At 41.5% G+C, this 15,201-nt stretch overlaps 1 protein-coding gene across 2 annotated transcripts in view; it reads right to left on the reverse strand.

Moving 5' to 3' along the window:
* KCNAB1 (potassium voltage-gated channel subfamily A regulatory beta subunit 1) overlaps nucleotides 1-15,201 on the reverse strand; it is a 525,646-nt gene that overhangs the window by 6,985 nt on the left and 503,460 nt on the right. For both annotated transcript variants that reach the window (XM_075340709.1, XM_075340710.1), the window contains exons 9-13: nucleotides 10,124-10,209; nucleotides 5,438-5,558; nucleotides 2,893-2,987; nucleotides 1,888-2,008; nucleotides 1,375-1,463 (exon numbers count right to left, since the gene is read on the reverse strand). In XM_075340709.1, the coding sequence (XP_075196824.1) occupies nucleotides 1,375-1,463; nucleotides 1,888-2,008; nucleotides 2,893-2,987; nucleotides 5,438-5,558; nucleotides 10,124-10,209 (512 nt within the window). The remainder of the gene's footprint in view (nucleotides 1-1,374; nucleotides 1,464-1,887; nucleotides 2,009-2,892; nucleotides 2,988-5,437; nucleotides 5,559-10,123; nucleotides 10,210-15,201) is intronic.

A 15,201-nucleotide genomic window follows, 5' to 3' on the forward strand; every position in this document is an offset into this window, starting at 1 on the left:
GTTACCCGATGTTTACCCTGGTTACCAGTGTCCGCAGAAGCCGGCTCCTGCTGCCTGCACATTTAGTTGTTGCTCTGTCGCTGTCACACACAGCGATGTGTGCTTCACAGCGGGAGAGCAACAACTAAAAAATGGCCCAGGACATTCAGCAACAACCAACGACCTCACAGCAGGGGCCAGGTTGTTGCTGGATGTCAAACACAGCGACATTGCTAGCAACATCGCTGTTACGTCACAAAAGTTGTTTGTTAGCAGCGATGTTGCTAGTGATGTTGCTTAGTGTGACGTGGCCTTAAGGCCTGTTTCAGACATCAGTGATTCTGGTACGTATTTGCTAGTTTTTATACGTACCAGAATCCCTGACATACGCAGACCCATTAAAATTAATGGGTCTGCGCACACATCAGTGATTTTTCACTAACCGTGTCTCCGTGCGGCGTACACGTGTGACCGGAGACATGTCCATTTTTTTTATGGCATCACTGATGTCCCACAGACCACACTATGGTGTGGTCCGTGAAACATGTTCCAGAAAAACACGGACATTGAAAATTAAAAAGTATTTTTAACTCACCCGTCTGCAGCGATGCTGTGTTCGGCAGCTGCTCTCTGTTTCGTCCTGGCCAGCTCATTATGGCATGCATATTCATGTATGCAGCCAGAGCTGACCCGGAAGTAGCTGCAGAGGTCAGATAGCGGCGGCCAGATACACAGCAGAGCCAGAGACTTCAGAACCACAGACAACAGGAGCAGGGACAGGTGAGTTTATCGCCATGTGCAATAACGGAGTACGGATCACGTATCACGGATTGCACATGGACAACACACGTGTGCCATGAATCACAGCACACAGAGGGACATAGGCGTTTTTAACACGTCAGTGAAAAATGTGTGTTTTTCACTGATGTGTGAAACAGACATAAGGCAAAAGCAAATATTTATGTTGTTGTGGTCTTCACAGGTGATTTGAATAAAAAAAAATTATTTGGAATAAGCATTAGAACTAAAATGATAGATATAACCAATAAAAATGTATCTGGAGACTTCTATGCATCTGTGTAAAAGAGGCCTTCATATACGTTTTTTATCTCATCTTTATCTTATTAATTTTAATGCCTATTGTTAATAAAACAAAAATTTATTCAAATCATCTGTAATTACCAGATCATTGCTAGTGCAGATTTCCATATTAAGTGGTGGAGACATATAACAAGTACTATGACATATTGGAAAACCATAGCTTATAACAACTGTATTAATTACTTTCTATATCAATGTTTTACATATTTATACTTTACGTTTCTTGAATTTTGTTACATATATTTTTGGTAAGTATTTCTACACAGCGAATCTTGTAAATAATACACACATTACCTGTATAGCTCCTAGGTTCTCAATCAGTTGTTCTGGATTAGATGATCCTAACAGAACAGAACTCACTCCCTCATTCCGCAGACACCAAGCTAAAAGACAGAAATATTATAAAACTCAATGTAAAAGAGTGCAGGATCCTAAACCTAATATTAATGAGTTTCCCAAAACTAATGGTCACTATATAGTTCCTCATGGTCTTGTATTTTGTGGATTCTATCAGTTTACAGTAGACAGTACTTTGATTGTTGTGAACCCATGAGTTGGATATATAAAAGTAAGTACATATGACGACAGTAATATTTTAGTCTATGTATTCTTTCTGTACACTGTGTCACTATTCAGACATTGTCTAAAACTCTCTGCACATAGGCCCTTTGTTAGCACTATATGGCTCTACAGTTCTGCACCATATGAGTTTTTTTGCGTTAAAATGGAACACTAGATCTAAGGTTAATTTAAATTTCAAAGCTAGAGTCTATATTAATTACCATGTCTGGACAAATATTTTCTTACCTACGGCAAGCTGTGGTAGAGTACATCCAAGTCGTTCTGCAATTGGTAATAAATCTTTCAGTTTAGATTGTTGTTTCCGCCCTTCTTCACTCAGTATTTTATCCTTCAACCATTGGTAACACTGATAGATCATAACATAAAAGTATCAGAGGAAGAGGAAAAAAGGAGAAATTTAATCTTGAAAATGGTATTAAGTAGAAGCAATCGTATATGGTTGGGATAGAATTGGATTTTTTTCTCATTCATTAGGGTTGACAAAAGCCACTACACAATGCAATATAGTATCTGCATTTCATCAAAGGAAAAAATCCAGCTCACCGTGACTATCACCAGGAGGCAGATTAGAGCACGGAGACGCTATAGCCGGGACGTGTATAATCCAAAAGAACAAACTTCTGCTGTCCTTTATTCATTAAAATTCTTCCAATAACTGCATTGCCAAAGTTTCCGTAGTTATACACGTGTTTCGGATGTCGACATCCGAAACGCGTGGATAATTAACTACTAAAACTTGGGCAATGCAGTTATTGGAAGAATTTTAATGAATAAAGGACAGCACAAGTTTGTGAAGCTGCAGTTCTTTCGGATATCTGCATATCATGGATTGATAAAGACATCCAAAATAGTCCTGAAATTCCATAATGAAAAAATAGATTCCTGAAGATTGAGATGTATATAATTTATTCCAAGCAAAAATAAATAAAACAAAAGGTGCTTCACAGAATTGTAATTATAACACTAGAGAAAAAGAAAAAAAATCCAGCGATTGTCCAAAAAAAATCCATTTTTTTAAAAAATTAAGTTTTATTTCTATAAATCCATAAAATTGAGTTAACTTTCTTTGTGACAAGACAGCATAGGTAAATAAAGCAGGGTATTACAGACTACGCGTTTCGGTGATTTAATTCACCTTCGTAATGGTCAGACGAATATGAAGGTTGACATAAGTCAATCAAATTCATCCTATAACCTAATCTAAGAATCTAGTGCCCTTTTTATGCTTACCTTTAATGATGCCCTTGCACTTTCTGGAACTCCATTTTCATATTTTCCAGAGATGACACCACAAGCCAATGGAGACCACGTCATTGCACCAACACCTGAAGAACAAAACATTGAAAACTTCAACCAGAGATACTTAGTGAGCTATCTTTTGGGTGATATGCGTGATAAAATATTTATTTTCCCTACGTATTTAAATAGGAGCAGTCACTAGGTCACAAGTGTCCAGTTTTTGCTCTTACAGTAATACCTTGACTTACGAGTTTAATTTGTTCTGTGACTGAGGTCTTTACTCAATTTGCTTTTATGTCAAATTAAATGAAATGCTATTAATCCATTCCAGTCCCTACTTATGGCCCCTCATTCTGGTACATGGCCCCTATCCTGGCACTGTATATATGATCCCCCAACTTGGTGACCCCCATCCTGATATATATATGATCACCATCCTGGTACATGGCCTCAATCTTGGTATATATGATCCCCATCCTGGTACATGGTCCCCATCCTGGTACATATGATTCCCCATCCTGGTACATGGCCCCCATCATCCCGCACACTTAAAAAACTATTATACCAACCTTCTGTCCGGTCCCCCGCAGCACAGCATCCTCATCTTACGCAGTCAGCTGATCAGTGTGTGAGAGCGCAGCTAACACATGCTGATCAGCTGATGCATTCCCACACGCCGTAAGCTGACTGCATGAGGTGAAGATGCCGTGCTGCGAGGGACCGGATGGAGGGTAAGTATAGCACCATACTTTTTTTTAAGTGTGGCATGATGAAGACAGCTGATCAGCTGCCTGCATGAGACGAGGATGCCTTGCTGCATGGGATCAGAGGGAGGGTGAGCATAAGTTGCTCTCGTACTTCACATTTCTGCTTGAATCATGAAGCAAAAAAGATACATAGCGTTATTCCCTACCTTGTCTTGAGTAACTTTTCTTTTGTATTTTTTTAAATGGTTCTAGAGATATGGGCCTTTTTATCTAGTGATAATTTGTATGTTCTATCAAGGGGCATGGCTCCCAGGATTCTCAGGGATGTGTCTTTAGGCTGCTCTACATTATTAGCCTCCAAAGACATACTACTAAGGAGTTTAGATTGTGAGCTTCAGTGTGGACATATGATGATAATGTCTATAAAGCTCTGCAGAATATGATGGAGCTAGATAAGTAAGTAAAATAAATTAATGAATGTCTGAATGAGGCATTAATCTCATTCTGAATCCAGCAATGAACAGGAAACAGTCTTAAAAGCCGAATGGTGCAACTTTTTTAATGATACCCAATTACAAACAAAATATTTTTAGCCAAAATATATGCATTTAAGTAAACTAAAATTTCCTGCAAAAGTGTCCATATCTATTAAAGGGATTCTCCGTCAAATAAATATTTTCAGACTCGTCGATCTAACAAATCGAAACAACTTTCAATGTAGATGACGAGAAATCACTTTTGGTGCACATATTGGCTGATCTAAACAATAGTAAGGGGTACTTTACACACTGCGACATAGCTAGCGATGTTGAGCGTGATAGCACCCGCCCCGTCGTTCGTGCGATATGTTGTGATCGCTGCCGTAGCGAACATTATCGCTACGGCAGCATCACACGCACATACCTTGTCAGCGACGTCGTTGTGACCACCAAACAATCCCTCCTTCAAGGAGGAGATGCGTTCGGCGTCATAGCGAAGTCACTGCGGCGTCACTAAACAGACATCCAATTGAAGCGGAGGGGCGGAGATGAGCGGGAAGTAACATCCCGCCCACCTCCTTCCTTCCGCATTGTCGGTGGAGGCAGATAAGCAGATGTTCGTCGCTCCTGCGGTATCACACATAGCGATGTATGTTGCCGCAGGAACGTGGAACAACATGACTACGTATGAGACTACGATTTTTGGTGTTTGGACGACCTCTCCAAAACCAACGATTTTTGTCTCTTTTGCGATAGTTTAAGGTCGCTCATATGTGTTACACGATGCGATGATGCTAACGGCGCCGGATGCGCGTCACAAACACCGTGACCCCGACGATAAATTGTTAGCGATATCGCAGCGTGTAAAGTACCCCTAAGAATCTCGCATCTGCTCATGAGGAACGGCCACACGTGTACTAAGGTAACTGAGCACGAATAAGGAGGGGATCCATGAGAACATTTTTTTGTTTACATCTTTCAATATTTAGAATCCACTGAATGCAGAAATCATGTTCACAGTGTTATTGTTCAGCTATTGCATCATTCTGAATGCTTCTTGCTTTTCTGATAGATCTGACTACAGTGTGATGTTACATAACATGTTCTCATAGATCAGCCTTACATAATCCACTACACATCTCAAGTGGTTTAGCACCTGCAGTTCTCTCCCATTCTGTAGAATAATAACTCAATGATTGATGACAACCTGCTGTAGTAGCAGACGGCGTCTCATCATAATCATTACATTTTATAAACTATATACAGTAGATTTGATGTGAAGGTGTTACATGTAGTAAAGCTAAACAAAACTCGAGGCTTCATATTGATCTAAGATTTGGAGTGATTTACCTATTTTGTGGTACAGCTCAGGCAACTGGACTTCTACCTTCTCTCTTTGGAACAGATGATATTCTGCTTGTTCACAAACTGGAGGGATCATGTTGAATTGTCGTGCCACAGAGTAAGCTTCCTGCAAACATACATTGCATTGAGTATTCATCATATTGCAATATATCCATAAATATGCTACAACCCCAATTCCCAAAACGTTGGGGCGCTGTGTAAAATGTAAAGAAAACAAGAATGATTTGGAAACCTCTCATGGCCATAATTTATTCACAACTGACAGGGTTCTCAAAAAGCTGGAAAGGTAACTGGAATTAATGAAAAACAGATGAAGTTTAGATTTTTAGATAAGTTATAAGACTGTGTATAAAAAAAAGTATGTTAGAGAGGCAGAGTCTCCCAGAAGCAAATATGGTCAAAGGGACACCAATCTGTGAAAAACTGCTTCTAAAAAATGTTGGACAATTTCAGAAAAATGTTCCTCAATGTAAAATTGTAACGACTTTGATTATCCCACCATCTACAGCACATAGTATGATCAAAAGATTTGGAGTGTCTGGAGAAATCCACTTTACAGAGGAAAAGGGCATCAGTCAATATTGGATGCTCGAGATATGCAGGCCCCCAGTAAATATAGCAGTAAAAACAGTCATGTTTTGGTTGTGCAAATTGCAGCATAAGCTCAAGAATACTTACAAAAATCACAGTCTGAACACAATTTGCTGTGCAATCCACAATTATGAAAACTATTATGCAAAGAAGCCATATATTAAAGAGGTATTCCCATCTCCAAGATCCTATCCTAATTTGTAGTAATTATAATAATAATATTAGCAAATACCTCCAATTATAAATGTAGGATAGTTCTCCTGATTCACTATGTCGCTTATATTTAGGGCATTGCAGGACCTTAGGTATCCATGGTTACGACACGCATATAGTCACAGTTAGTTGCTAGTGGCCATAACCATGGATAGTGAAGGTCGTGCAAGGCCCTGAACATCAGATAAGTAACAGTGAATCATATGACCTATATTACATTTCTAATTGGAGGTCTTTGCTAATATTATTATTATTATTATTATTATTACACCTCTACATGTTGGGATAGGATCTTGGAGATGGAAATAGCCCTTTGCCACAATCCAGAAATGCTGCCAAAACTCATTTAACATGAATGGAGGCAAAATTAAAAACAATTTGTGGTCAGATGAATCAAAATTAATTAAAAAAATCTTTATGGAAACTACACATACTGTGTTCTGTGTAATCAAGAGGAGAATGACCATCTAGCTTGTTATCAGTGACCTCTCCAATGGTATGGGGCTGTATTAGTACATATAGCACAGTTAGCTTATAAATCTTGAAAGGCGCTATCAGTGCTGATCATTATACAAAGGCTTTAGAACAACATATGCTCCTATCCAGACAACCTCTATTTCAGGGAAGGCCTTGTATATTTCAGAAAGAATTCTAAACCATACTGCATCCATCATAGCCTCATGGATTCACAGGAGAAGAGCTTGTGTGAATAAACTGGTCACCTGCAGCTCTGACCTTTTACCAATAGTAAACATTTATCACATTATGAAACTAAAAATGTGACAAAGACCCAGGATTGTTGAGCAGCTAGAATCCTATATCAGGCATAAATGGAACAACATTCCTCTTCCAAAACTTCAGCAATAGGTCTCCTCACTTCCCAGACATTTACAGACTGTTGTAAAAATAAGAGGGCATGCTATAAAATGTCACGCATGGCCCTGTCCCGTCTTTTTTGATATGTGCTGCCACCTTCAATTTCTGAGTAGTTATTTTTTTCAAATGAAATGGAAGAATGCCTAATGTTCAACTTCTGATTTGTCCTCTATTGTGAATCAAATGTGGCTATGAGAGATTTCTAAATCGTTGCATTCTTGTTTCTTAACATTTTACAGTGTCACAACGTTTTGGAATTGGGGTTGCAGATCATGAGAAATATGACACAGAACTGTTCTCTTTCCCAGATGAACTATATTTTTAATTTTTTTTACCTATAAACTGTAAGACAGTATTTCCAAATGATTATAGCATTTAAAGTATACAGTTATAGCACCTATATAACTCATATGAGCAGTAAAATGCACCTAAATTCTATTTGGCTGCTCCACCTTTGACCTTTTGCAGTAAAAATTAGAGATAAATCCCTGCAATAGTTATCTTGCTTTAGGTAAAGATCCCTGGATATTCCTCTTAATATTATTTTGGTATGTTTTAAAGGGGTTGGCCACTACTTTTACATTGATGGCCTATTCTAAACCGGGCTTTACACACTGCGACATCGCTAGCATCGGCTAGCGATGTCGAGCGCGATAGCACCCACCCCGCGTTGTACGTGCGATATTGTGTGATCGCTGCCGTAGCGATAATGTTCGCTACGGCAGCGTCACACGCACATACCTGCTCTGAGACGTCGCTCTGGCCGGCGATCCGTCTCCTTTTTAAGTGGGCGGTTCGTGCGGCGTCACAGCGACGTCCCACGGCAGGCGTCCAATAGAAGCGGAGGAGCGGAGATGAGCGGGACGTAACATCCCGCCCACCTCCTTCCTTCCGAATTGCCAGTGGAGGCAGGTAAGGAGATGTTCGTCGCTCCTCCGGTGTCACACACAGCGATGTGTGCTGCCGCAGGAACGAGGAACAACATCGCTAATAAGGAGACAATGATTTTTTGTTTCAGGACGACCTCTCCGCGGCAAATGATTTTGACAGCTTTTGCGATCGTTTAAGGTCGGTCATAAGTGTCACACACTGCGATATCGTTAATGACGCTGGATGTGCGTCACAAACACCGTGACCCCAACGATAATTCATTAACGATATCGCACCGTGTAAAGCCCGCTTTAGGACCGATCATCAATGTCTGATTGGCCATGTACCAACAGCCCGCACCCGCGCTGATCAGCTGTTCTCCGTCCCAGTGTTGGCAGCAGGCAGCCAGAAATGCTCAGTTCCGATGCTGCTCCATCTTCTGATAGCGGCCGCAGCCAGGTACTGCACATCCGCCTCCTATTGATTAGAATGGGAGGTGGATGTGTACCTGGCCACTATCAGAAGATGAAGCAGTGCCAGAACTGAGCATTTCTGGCTGTCGCCGCCGGGAGCAAGAATAGCTGATCGGCAGGGGTATGGGGTGTCCTAAGGATAGGCCATCAATGTAAAAATAGTGGACCACCCCTTTAACAGTCATTACTCCTTTAAAGGGATATTCCACGATCCCTGTAGGATGGGGATAACTTACTGATTGCTGGGAGTTTGACCATTTGGAGCCACTACGACTGTGACTTTGCGGCTCTGGATTCTTAAAACAGCCTGTCTCAACTGTAATGTAGGTGCGCAGACTCACTATATTATCTATGGGACTGTCAGATACGATCAGTACCGTGCTCAGATATATCCAGCTGATCCCCATTGTAGGAATCCAATGCCCCATTCTTGAGGTCACTGAGGGTCCCGGCAATGAATTTCCCAGAGATCAGTAAATTGTCTCATATCCCTAGTATATGGGATAACTTTCAATTATCGGAATACCCATTCAATAACTGAAAGATTTATTCTAACAAAGCAAGGAAATAACAAAAGAAGTCAAACTTTCCTTACCAACCTATCGCTCAAGTTCTAACTCATTCTGGGTCCTTTGTAGATCTCTACCTTGCTATAGCAGAAAGTGGAAACCATCATAGAACCAGAAAACATTACATGTTAGATGACTTTATTTTGCTATTTTTAACCTGTTAAGCTGTTTTCAAAACACTTTTGCCTAGTTTGATACCCCTAGAAGTTTATCCTCCCCTTAATTTAACTTTCATGCCTTATTTCTAATAATGGCCTCAGACTCTAGATTCTTAGCATCTAAATTAAAGCGAAATTAACCTATAACTCCTATGTAGCTGCAATAACAGCACACAATGAAGACCACAACCTTTCCACCCACACACCTATCCTAGTCATATTGATTGTGAACATCTGTCAATTACACTAATGCGGGCTTTACACGAGACGAGCTATCGTGCGATGCATCGTTGGGGTCACGGTTTTCGTGACGCACATCCGGCATCGTTCACAACGTCGTCTTGGGTGACACCTCCGAGCGATGCAGAATCGCCCACAAATCGTGAGTCGTGTACTCGTCGCTCAGTTTTAAAAAATTGTTTAATTAAAATGGCGCCAGTTGTTCATCGTACCCGGGGTAGCACACATTGCTCCGTGTGACACCCCGGGAACGATGAACACAGCTTACCTGCATCCCGCGGCTCCCGGCGGCTATGCGGAAGGAAGGAGGTGGGCAGAATGTTTACGTCCCGCACATCTCCGCCCCTCCACTTCTATTGGCCGGCGGCTGTTTGACGTCGCTGTAACGCCGAACGTCCCTCCCCCTTCAGGAAGAGGATGTTCGCCGCCCACAGCGAGGTCACTCAGCAGGTAAGTACATGTGACGGGGTTTTAAGACTTTGTGCGACACGGGCAGCGATTTGCCCGTGATACACAAACTATGGTGGCGGATACGATCGATCGTGAAATCGCACGATCGGTCGACTTGTGTAAAGCCCGCATAACTTCAAAATTTTATCAAACATTTTATTTTCAGGTTCTAGCAAACATTAAAACGATTTACAGTAATGATTTTACAGTAATGATATGTGTATACCGTACCATAATCTCCATAGCACTCCAGCGGGACGTCCCCCAGTACATGGCCATTCCTTGGTTAATTACGTGGGACATTGCTCTGACAATTTCTAAGTAGAAAAGACAAAAAAAACCCAATTCTATATAAATGTGATATGTGATTTCTGGCTGATGTAGATATTGTATAGACATACAAACAACCTGTTCTTTTTGAGAAGAGAACACCATTTTAACCATGGGTAATAAACTCGAGAAGAAGTCATCACCATTTTAGTAAGCAACACCTTGCCTTATAGACTGTTTAAAGATCACTAGAAGATAGTAGATCAGAAAATGTACTCTTGCTTTAAAAAATAATTGTCTACCTGCATACTATCATAAATGGCCTCTTTTCCTCCAAAATTATAGTGCCCTTTAAATATTTATTGTTTATGATCGCCAAGAAGTTAATTTATATAACTATTTGGTCAATGTAAATACATAAAGTACACAGGTTTCGTTGACCTTATTTATGTTCTTTGTGTTTTCCCTGTTTTCCACTTTACCTTCCTGTCACACGGTGACTAACAGGGTATAACCTGAAGCCAGGAAAACCCCCAGCAGGTGACACAACACATAGTGTACACAGGAGTCACGATACAATGGAGGTCCCTGCAGCTAGGGAGTGGGGTGAAGGGTCACCTCTTGAACTCATCTCAAGCAGTTACCTGAGCTCCCTAGTGTCCCTATACAGGTTCTTTCAACCTGTCGCTACCTCATTTCTAAGTACAGAAACACAAGGGTAGGAAAATAGACAGGGGAAATAGAAATGCAAAGGAAAAACACTCCAAGCAGCTTCAGTGCAGCAGACACCACTGGTGCACACGAGACAAACTTCTTCCGGAGCAGGCTCCTTCTAAAGTGGACCACATAGAAATAAAGATCAGTTTCTATCACTGGCATCAGCTGATCAAACCAGATGATTTAAATAGTGAAGGGGAGTGATCCCAAACAACAGCACCTGAGATTAAAAGCTACAGCCAGCAGCCAGGCAGGAAAGGGTGCTTAACCTTTACAGCACCACTATAAAGATGTTTATTAAGTAAGAGCAGTGAATCTGCCAGCCACAAGGCACTGTCAGCTTCAGATACCTGACTTGCCTGAGGTCTCCCCTGGATGGGATACACTCAAGACACTTCCCTTTTCCTCCTCATTTTACCTCCTAATTTGTATATGTCCTTTTTTCTTTATTATACTTTATTATACTAGTATTTTATTTATTTTGTAATGTTATTTATTGTATTTACAAATTACTCTACTTATTAATTTTGTATATGTTCATTCATGTGTATTGTTATCCCTCCCCCCCAAAAAAAGCCCCAAAACAATAAAAACAGTTTAATAAGAAGGAAAATTACTTAGCTTAGGAAGATTGTATTTTCATGGTTTATTTAGTTAATTAAAGTATATAAAGTATCCACTATGGTTTGCATCACCAACACAAACCTAAAGTTTCCAAAAAGTCAAAGACTCACTGAGATTTTTTCACTGGGGTTGTATGAAATTAGTAAAATAGGACATTTTCCATTTTCCCTATAGATTGTAATTCGCTCTGCAGCTTTAGGGCCCCCTTCACACGTCTGTGAAAATCACGCACGTTTTTCACGGACGTTTCAAAGGTACATATTGCCCTCGGTGTGCCGTGTTTATGGCACACGTGTGTTCTCTGTGTGTTATCCGTGATAACACACGGAGAACGGGAGCTTTCTGCTCACCTGTCCCTGGCGTCGCAGTCCATGGTGCTGATCTTTGGTCTCTGGCCCTGCCAACTCCCCGCCGATGCTGCTTCCGGCCCGCAGTGGAGTGAATATTCAATGAGCATAATGAGCGGGGGGTCGGAAGCAAGTGACAGCAGCGGCAGAGACAGCAGGGCTGGAGAAGGTGAGTATAGAAATGATTTTCTTTTCACAGACATGTGTGTTTGCTCCGGTGCGTGTCACACGGATCACATCCGTGCGGTCCGTGTGCAGTCCGTGTAACACCCATGATGCCAGAGAAAAATGGACATGTCTACATGTGGAGCATACGGGCACACGTATGCTCCACACGGACACAGAGTCCATGGGAAAACACGCACGTGTGCGCAGACCCATTGATTTTAATGGGTGTACGTGTGCCCGTGTCTTCAGCACGTGAGGAAACTGACCAAACATGTACCAGAGACACGGACGTGTGAAGGGGGTCTTACGCTGAGTGCACATGTCCTGTAATCATCCATTAGAATGAATCCTGTAGAGATCTGTTGGAAGATTTCTGCCGGATCTGTTTTTTAACATGGGACTCTATGGAGAACAGATGCATTAATGGATTGCTATTTATCTTCCACTTGAAACGGATCCCATAAGAATAAAATGGACCTACTACAAATGCAAGAAAAATGTATGTCTATATAGCAATCCATTAACAGATCCATTCTCCATAGATTCCAATGATAAAAAAAACAGATCTGGCAGACATCAGTTATTTAACAACAGACAAAAAAGTTGTGTTTGCAGAACTTTTTCCCCCAAAGGATATCTGCAGGATCCGATCTAATGTATGTACACTCAGCCTAACCGATTTCTGCAAGATCCGTTTTTAACATTGGAGTCTATGGAGAATGGATCCGATCACTGATTGCTATTTAGCCAGTTTTTCTTTAATTTATAAAGGATTCATTTTTACAGGATCCTTTTCAAATGGAAGATAAATAACAATCCATTAACGGATTCATTTTCCATAGACTACAATGTTAAAAAAAATTGGATTCTCATTTTTTTTCGAAACAGACAAGAAAGTTGTGTTTACACACCTTTTTTCCAACAAATCTCTGCAGGATCCATTCTAATGGATGATTTCAGGACATGCAAACTCAGCCTAAAGGCCGCTTTACACGCTGCAACATCGCTCATGTGATCTCGTTGGGGTCACGGAATTTGTGACGCACATCCGGTCTCTTTAGCGATGCCGTTGCGTGTGACACCTATGAGCGATTTTGCATTGTCGCAAAAACGTGCAAAATCGCTCATCGGTGACATGGGGGTCCATTCTCGATTATCGTTACTGCAGCAGTAACGATGTAGCTCTCCTTACCTGCCTCCCGGCCGCTATGAGGGAGGAAGGAGGTGGACGGGATGTTCGTCCCGCTCATCTCCGCCCCTCCGCTTCCATTGGGTGGCGGTTCAGTGACGCTGCTGTGACATCGCTGTGACGCTGAACGAACCACCCCCTTAGAAAGGAGGCAGTTCGCCGGTCACAGCGACGTCGCAGGGCAGGTAAGTCTGTGTGACAGGTCCGTGCGATGTGCGCCACGGGCAGCGATTTGCCCGTGTCGCACAACTGATGGGGGCAGGTACCCACGCTAGCGATATCGATCACGATATCGCAGCGTGTAAAGCGGCCTTAAGCGTATGATTCCACTTGCGTATGACTTGTGTGAATCTCGCATTGGTATCACCCGGCACGACGCACAGTCTCCTGATAGGAGTGCCTCAGCTGCATGGAAATACATGCAGCCAACCCGCTCCTGACAGGAGAGTGTGCGCCGTGCCAGGTGATACCAATGCGAGACTCGCACGAGTCATACACAAGTGGAATCATACCCTTACCTTAAGGGTACGCTCACACGAGCGTGAAAATCAGACGAGTGCAATGCGAGAAAATCTCACATTGCACTCGGACCTATGTTAGTCAATGAGGGAGTTAGCTTTTCTCGTATACAGATTCTGGATGCGAGAAAAGCGGCTGCATGCTGCGATTTTTTGCTAGAGCTGTATCCCTCGCACCCATTCAAATGAATGGGTGCAAGAGATACATTGGACTGCACTCGGATGTTATCGCAGTGCAGTACGATATACGCACAGGCTGACAATGGAGCAGATGGAGGGATTAACCCCTCCCTCTCCTCTGCAGCGCCCGTCCTCAGCTTCACAGCTGTGACCTGATTGCAGGATCGGGTCACAGTCGCATGACAGTCGGCTCACGCTCGCAGCAGAGCCTGAGCCGAGGGTCATTAGCATGTCGCATCGGATGCTATAAGCTCGTGTGAGTCCAGCCTAATTGTGAGAAGCGGTGAAGATTTGGCAGCCGACAGAAACCACAGACATGAAAAAAACAGACAATGTTCTATAGCCCCTTTAAGTGATGGTTTCATTGATTAAAGCCATCAATTCTTGTATTAAATGGCAGTAGATACAAACTCAAATTTTACAAAAACCAACAATTAATTTGCCATGAAAGATTTTAATCTACCTCCCTTGGCTTCCCATTTACCACGAATGATTTCTAGTTGGATCATAATTATCCTGTGCTGTAAGCAACATAATGTGTAAGTCATGAAAGGCGCAGAAGTAATATTGAGTCTTCATAAGTTTTACATATTAGTAGATGACCTAAAAATAACCAGCAGTATTGTGTAAAATATTCATGCTATGAGACCTGCATTGCAACATACTGGCTTCTATAAGCAGTCTGCGTTTGTCATTAATTAATTAATTAATTAATCTATAAATTAATTGTTTTTCCTACCCTCTATTTGTGGGCTCAGTGGTTAGCATTGTTGCTTTGCAGCACTGGGGTCCTTGGTTTAAATCCCACCAAGAATAACATCTGCAAGGAGTTTGTATGTTCCCCCCATGTTTGCATGAGTTTCCTCAAGGTTCTCCAGTTTCTTTCCACACTCCAAAGACATACTGATAGGGAATTTAGATTGTGAGCCCCAATGGGGTCAGTGATAATAATATATGTAAAGCGCTGTGGAATTAAAGGTGCTATATAATTAAGTAAAATAAATAAATATAAGTGAGCAAAATAAATAAAAAAAAAAAAGTCAAAACACCGTTGCTCGTGTGACCACCAGAGGGCAACGTTGTTGTAAATGGAGCCCTGCAATGTGCTGTTCAGCTTATCGGAATAAAACATTTTTTTTGCTCTATTATATTGACGACATAAATCACTTCTATGTGGTCAAATGTAATGCCAGAAATCCTTTATACACAATAATTTAGATAAATGTATAGATTAAAAATTGTTTTCTATGAAAAAGCGTCTCCTTTTTACCAATTGTAGTAAAATCAGGTTAAAGG

Source organism: Anomaloglossus baeobatrachus, chromosome 3 (genome assembly GCF_048569485.1).
Source record: "Anomaloglossus baeobatrachus isolate aAnoBae1 chromosome 3, aAnoBae1.hap1, whole genome shotgun sequence".
NCBI classification, from domain to species: Eukaryota; Metazoa; Chordata; class Amphibia; order Anura; family Aromobatidae; genus Anomaloglossus; species Anomaloglossus baeobatrachus.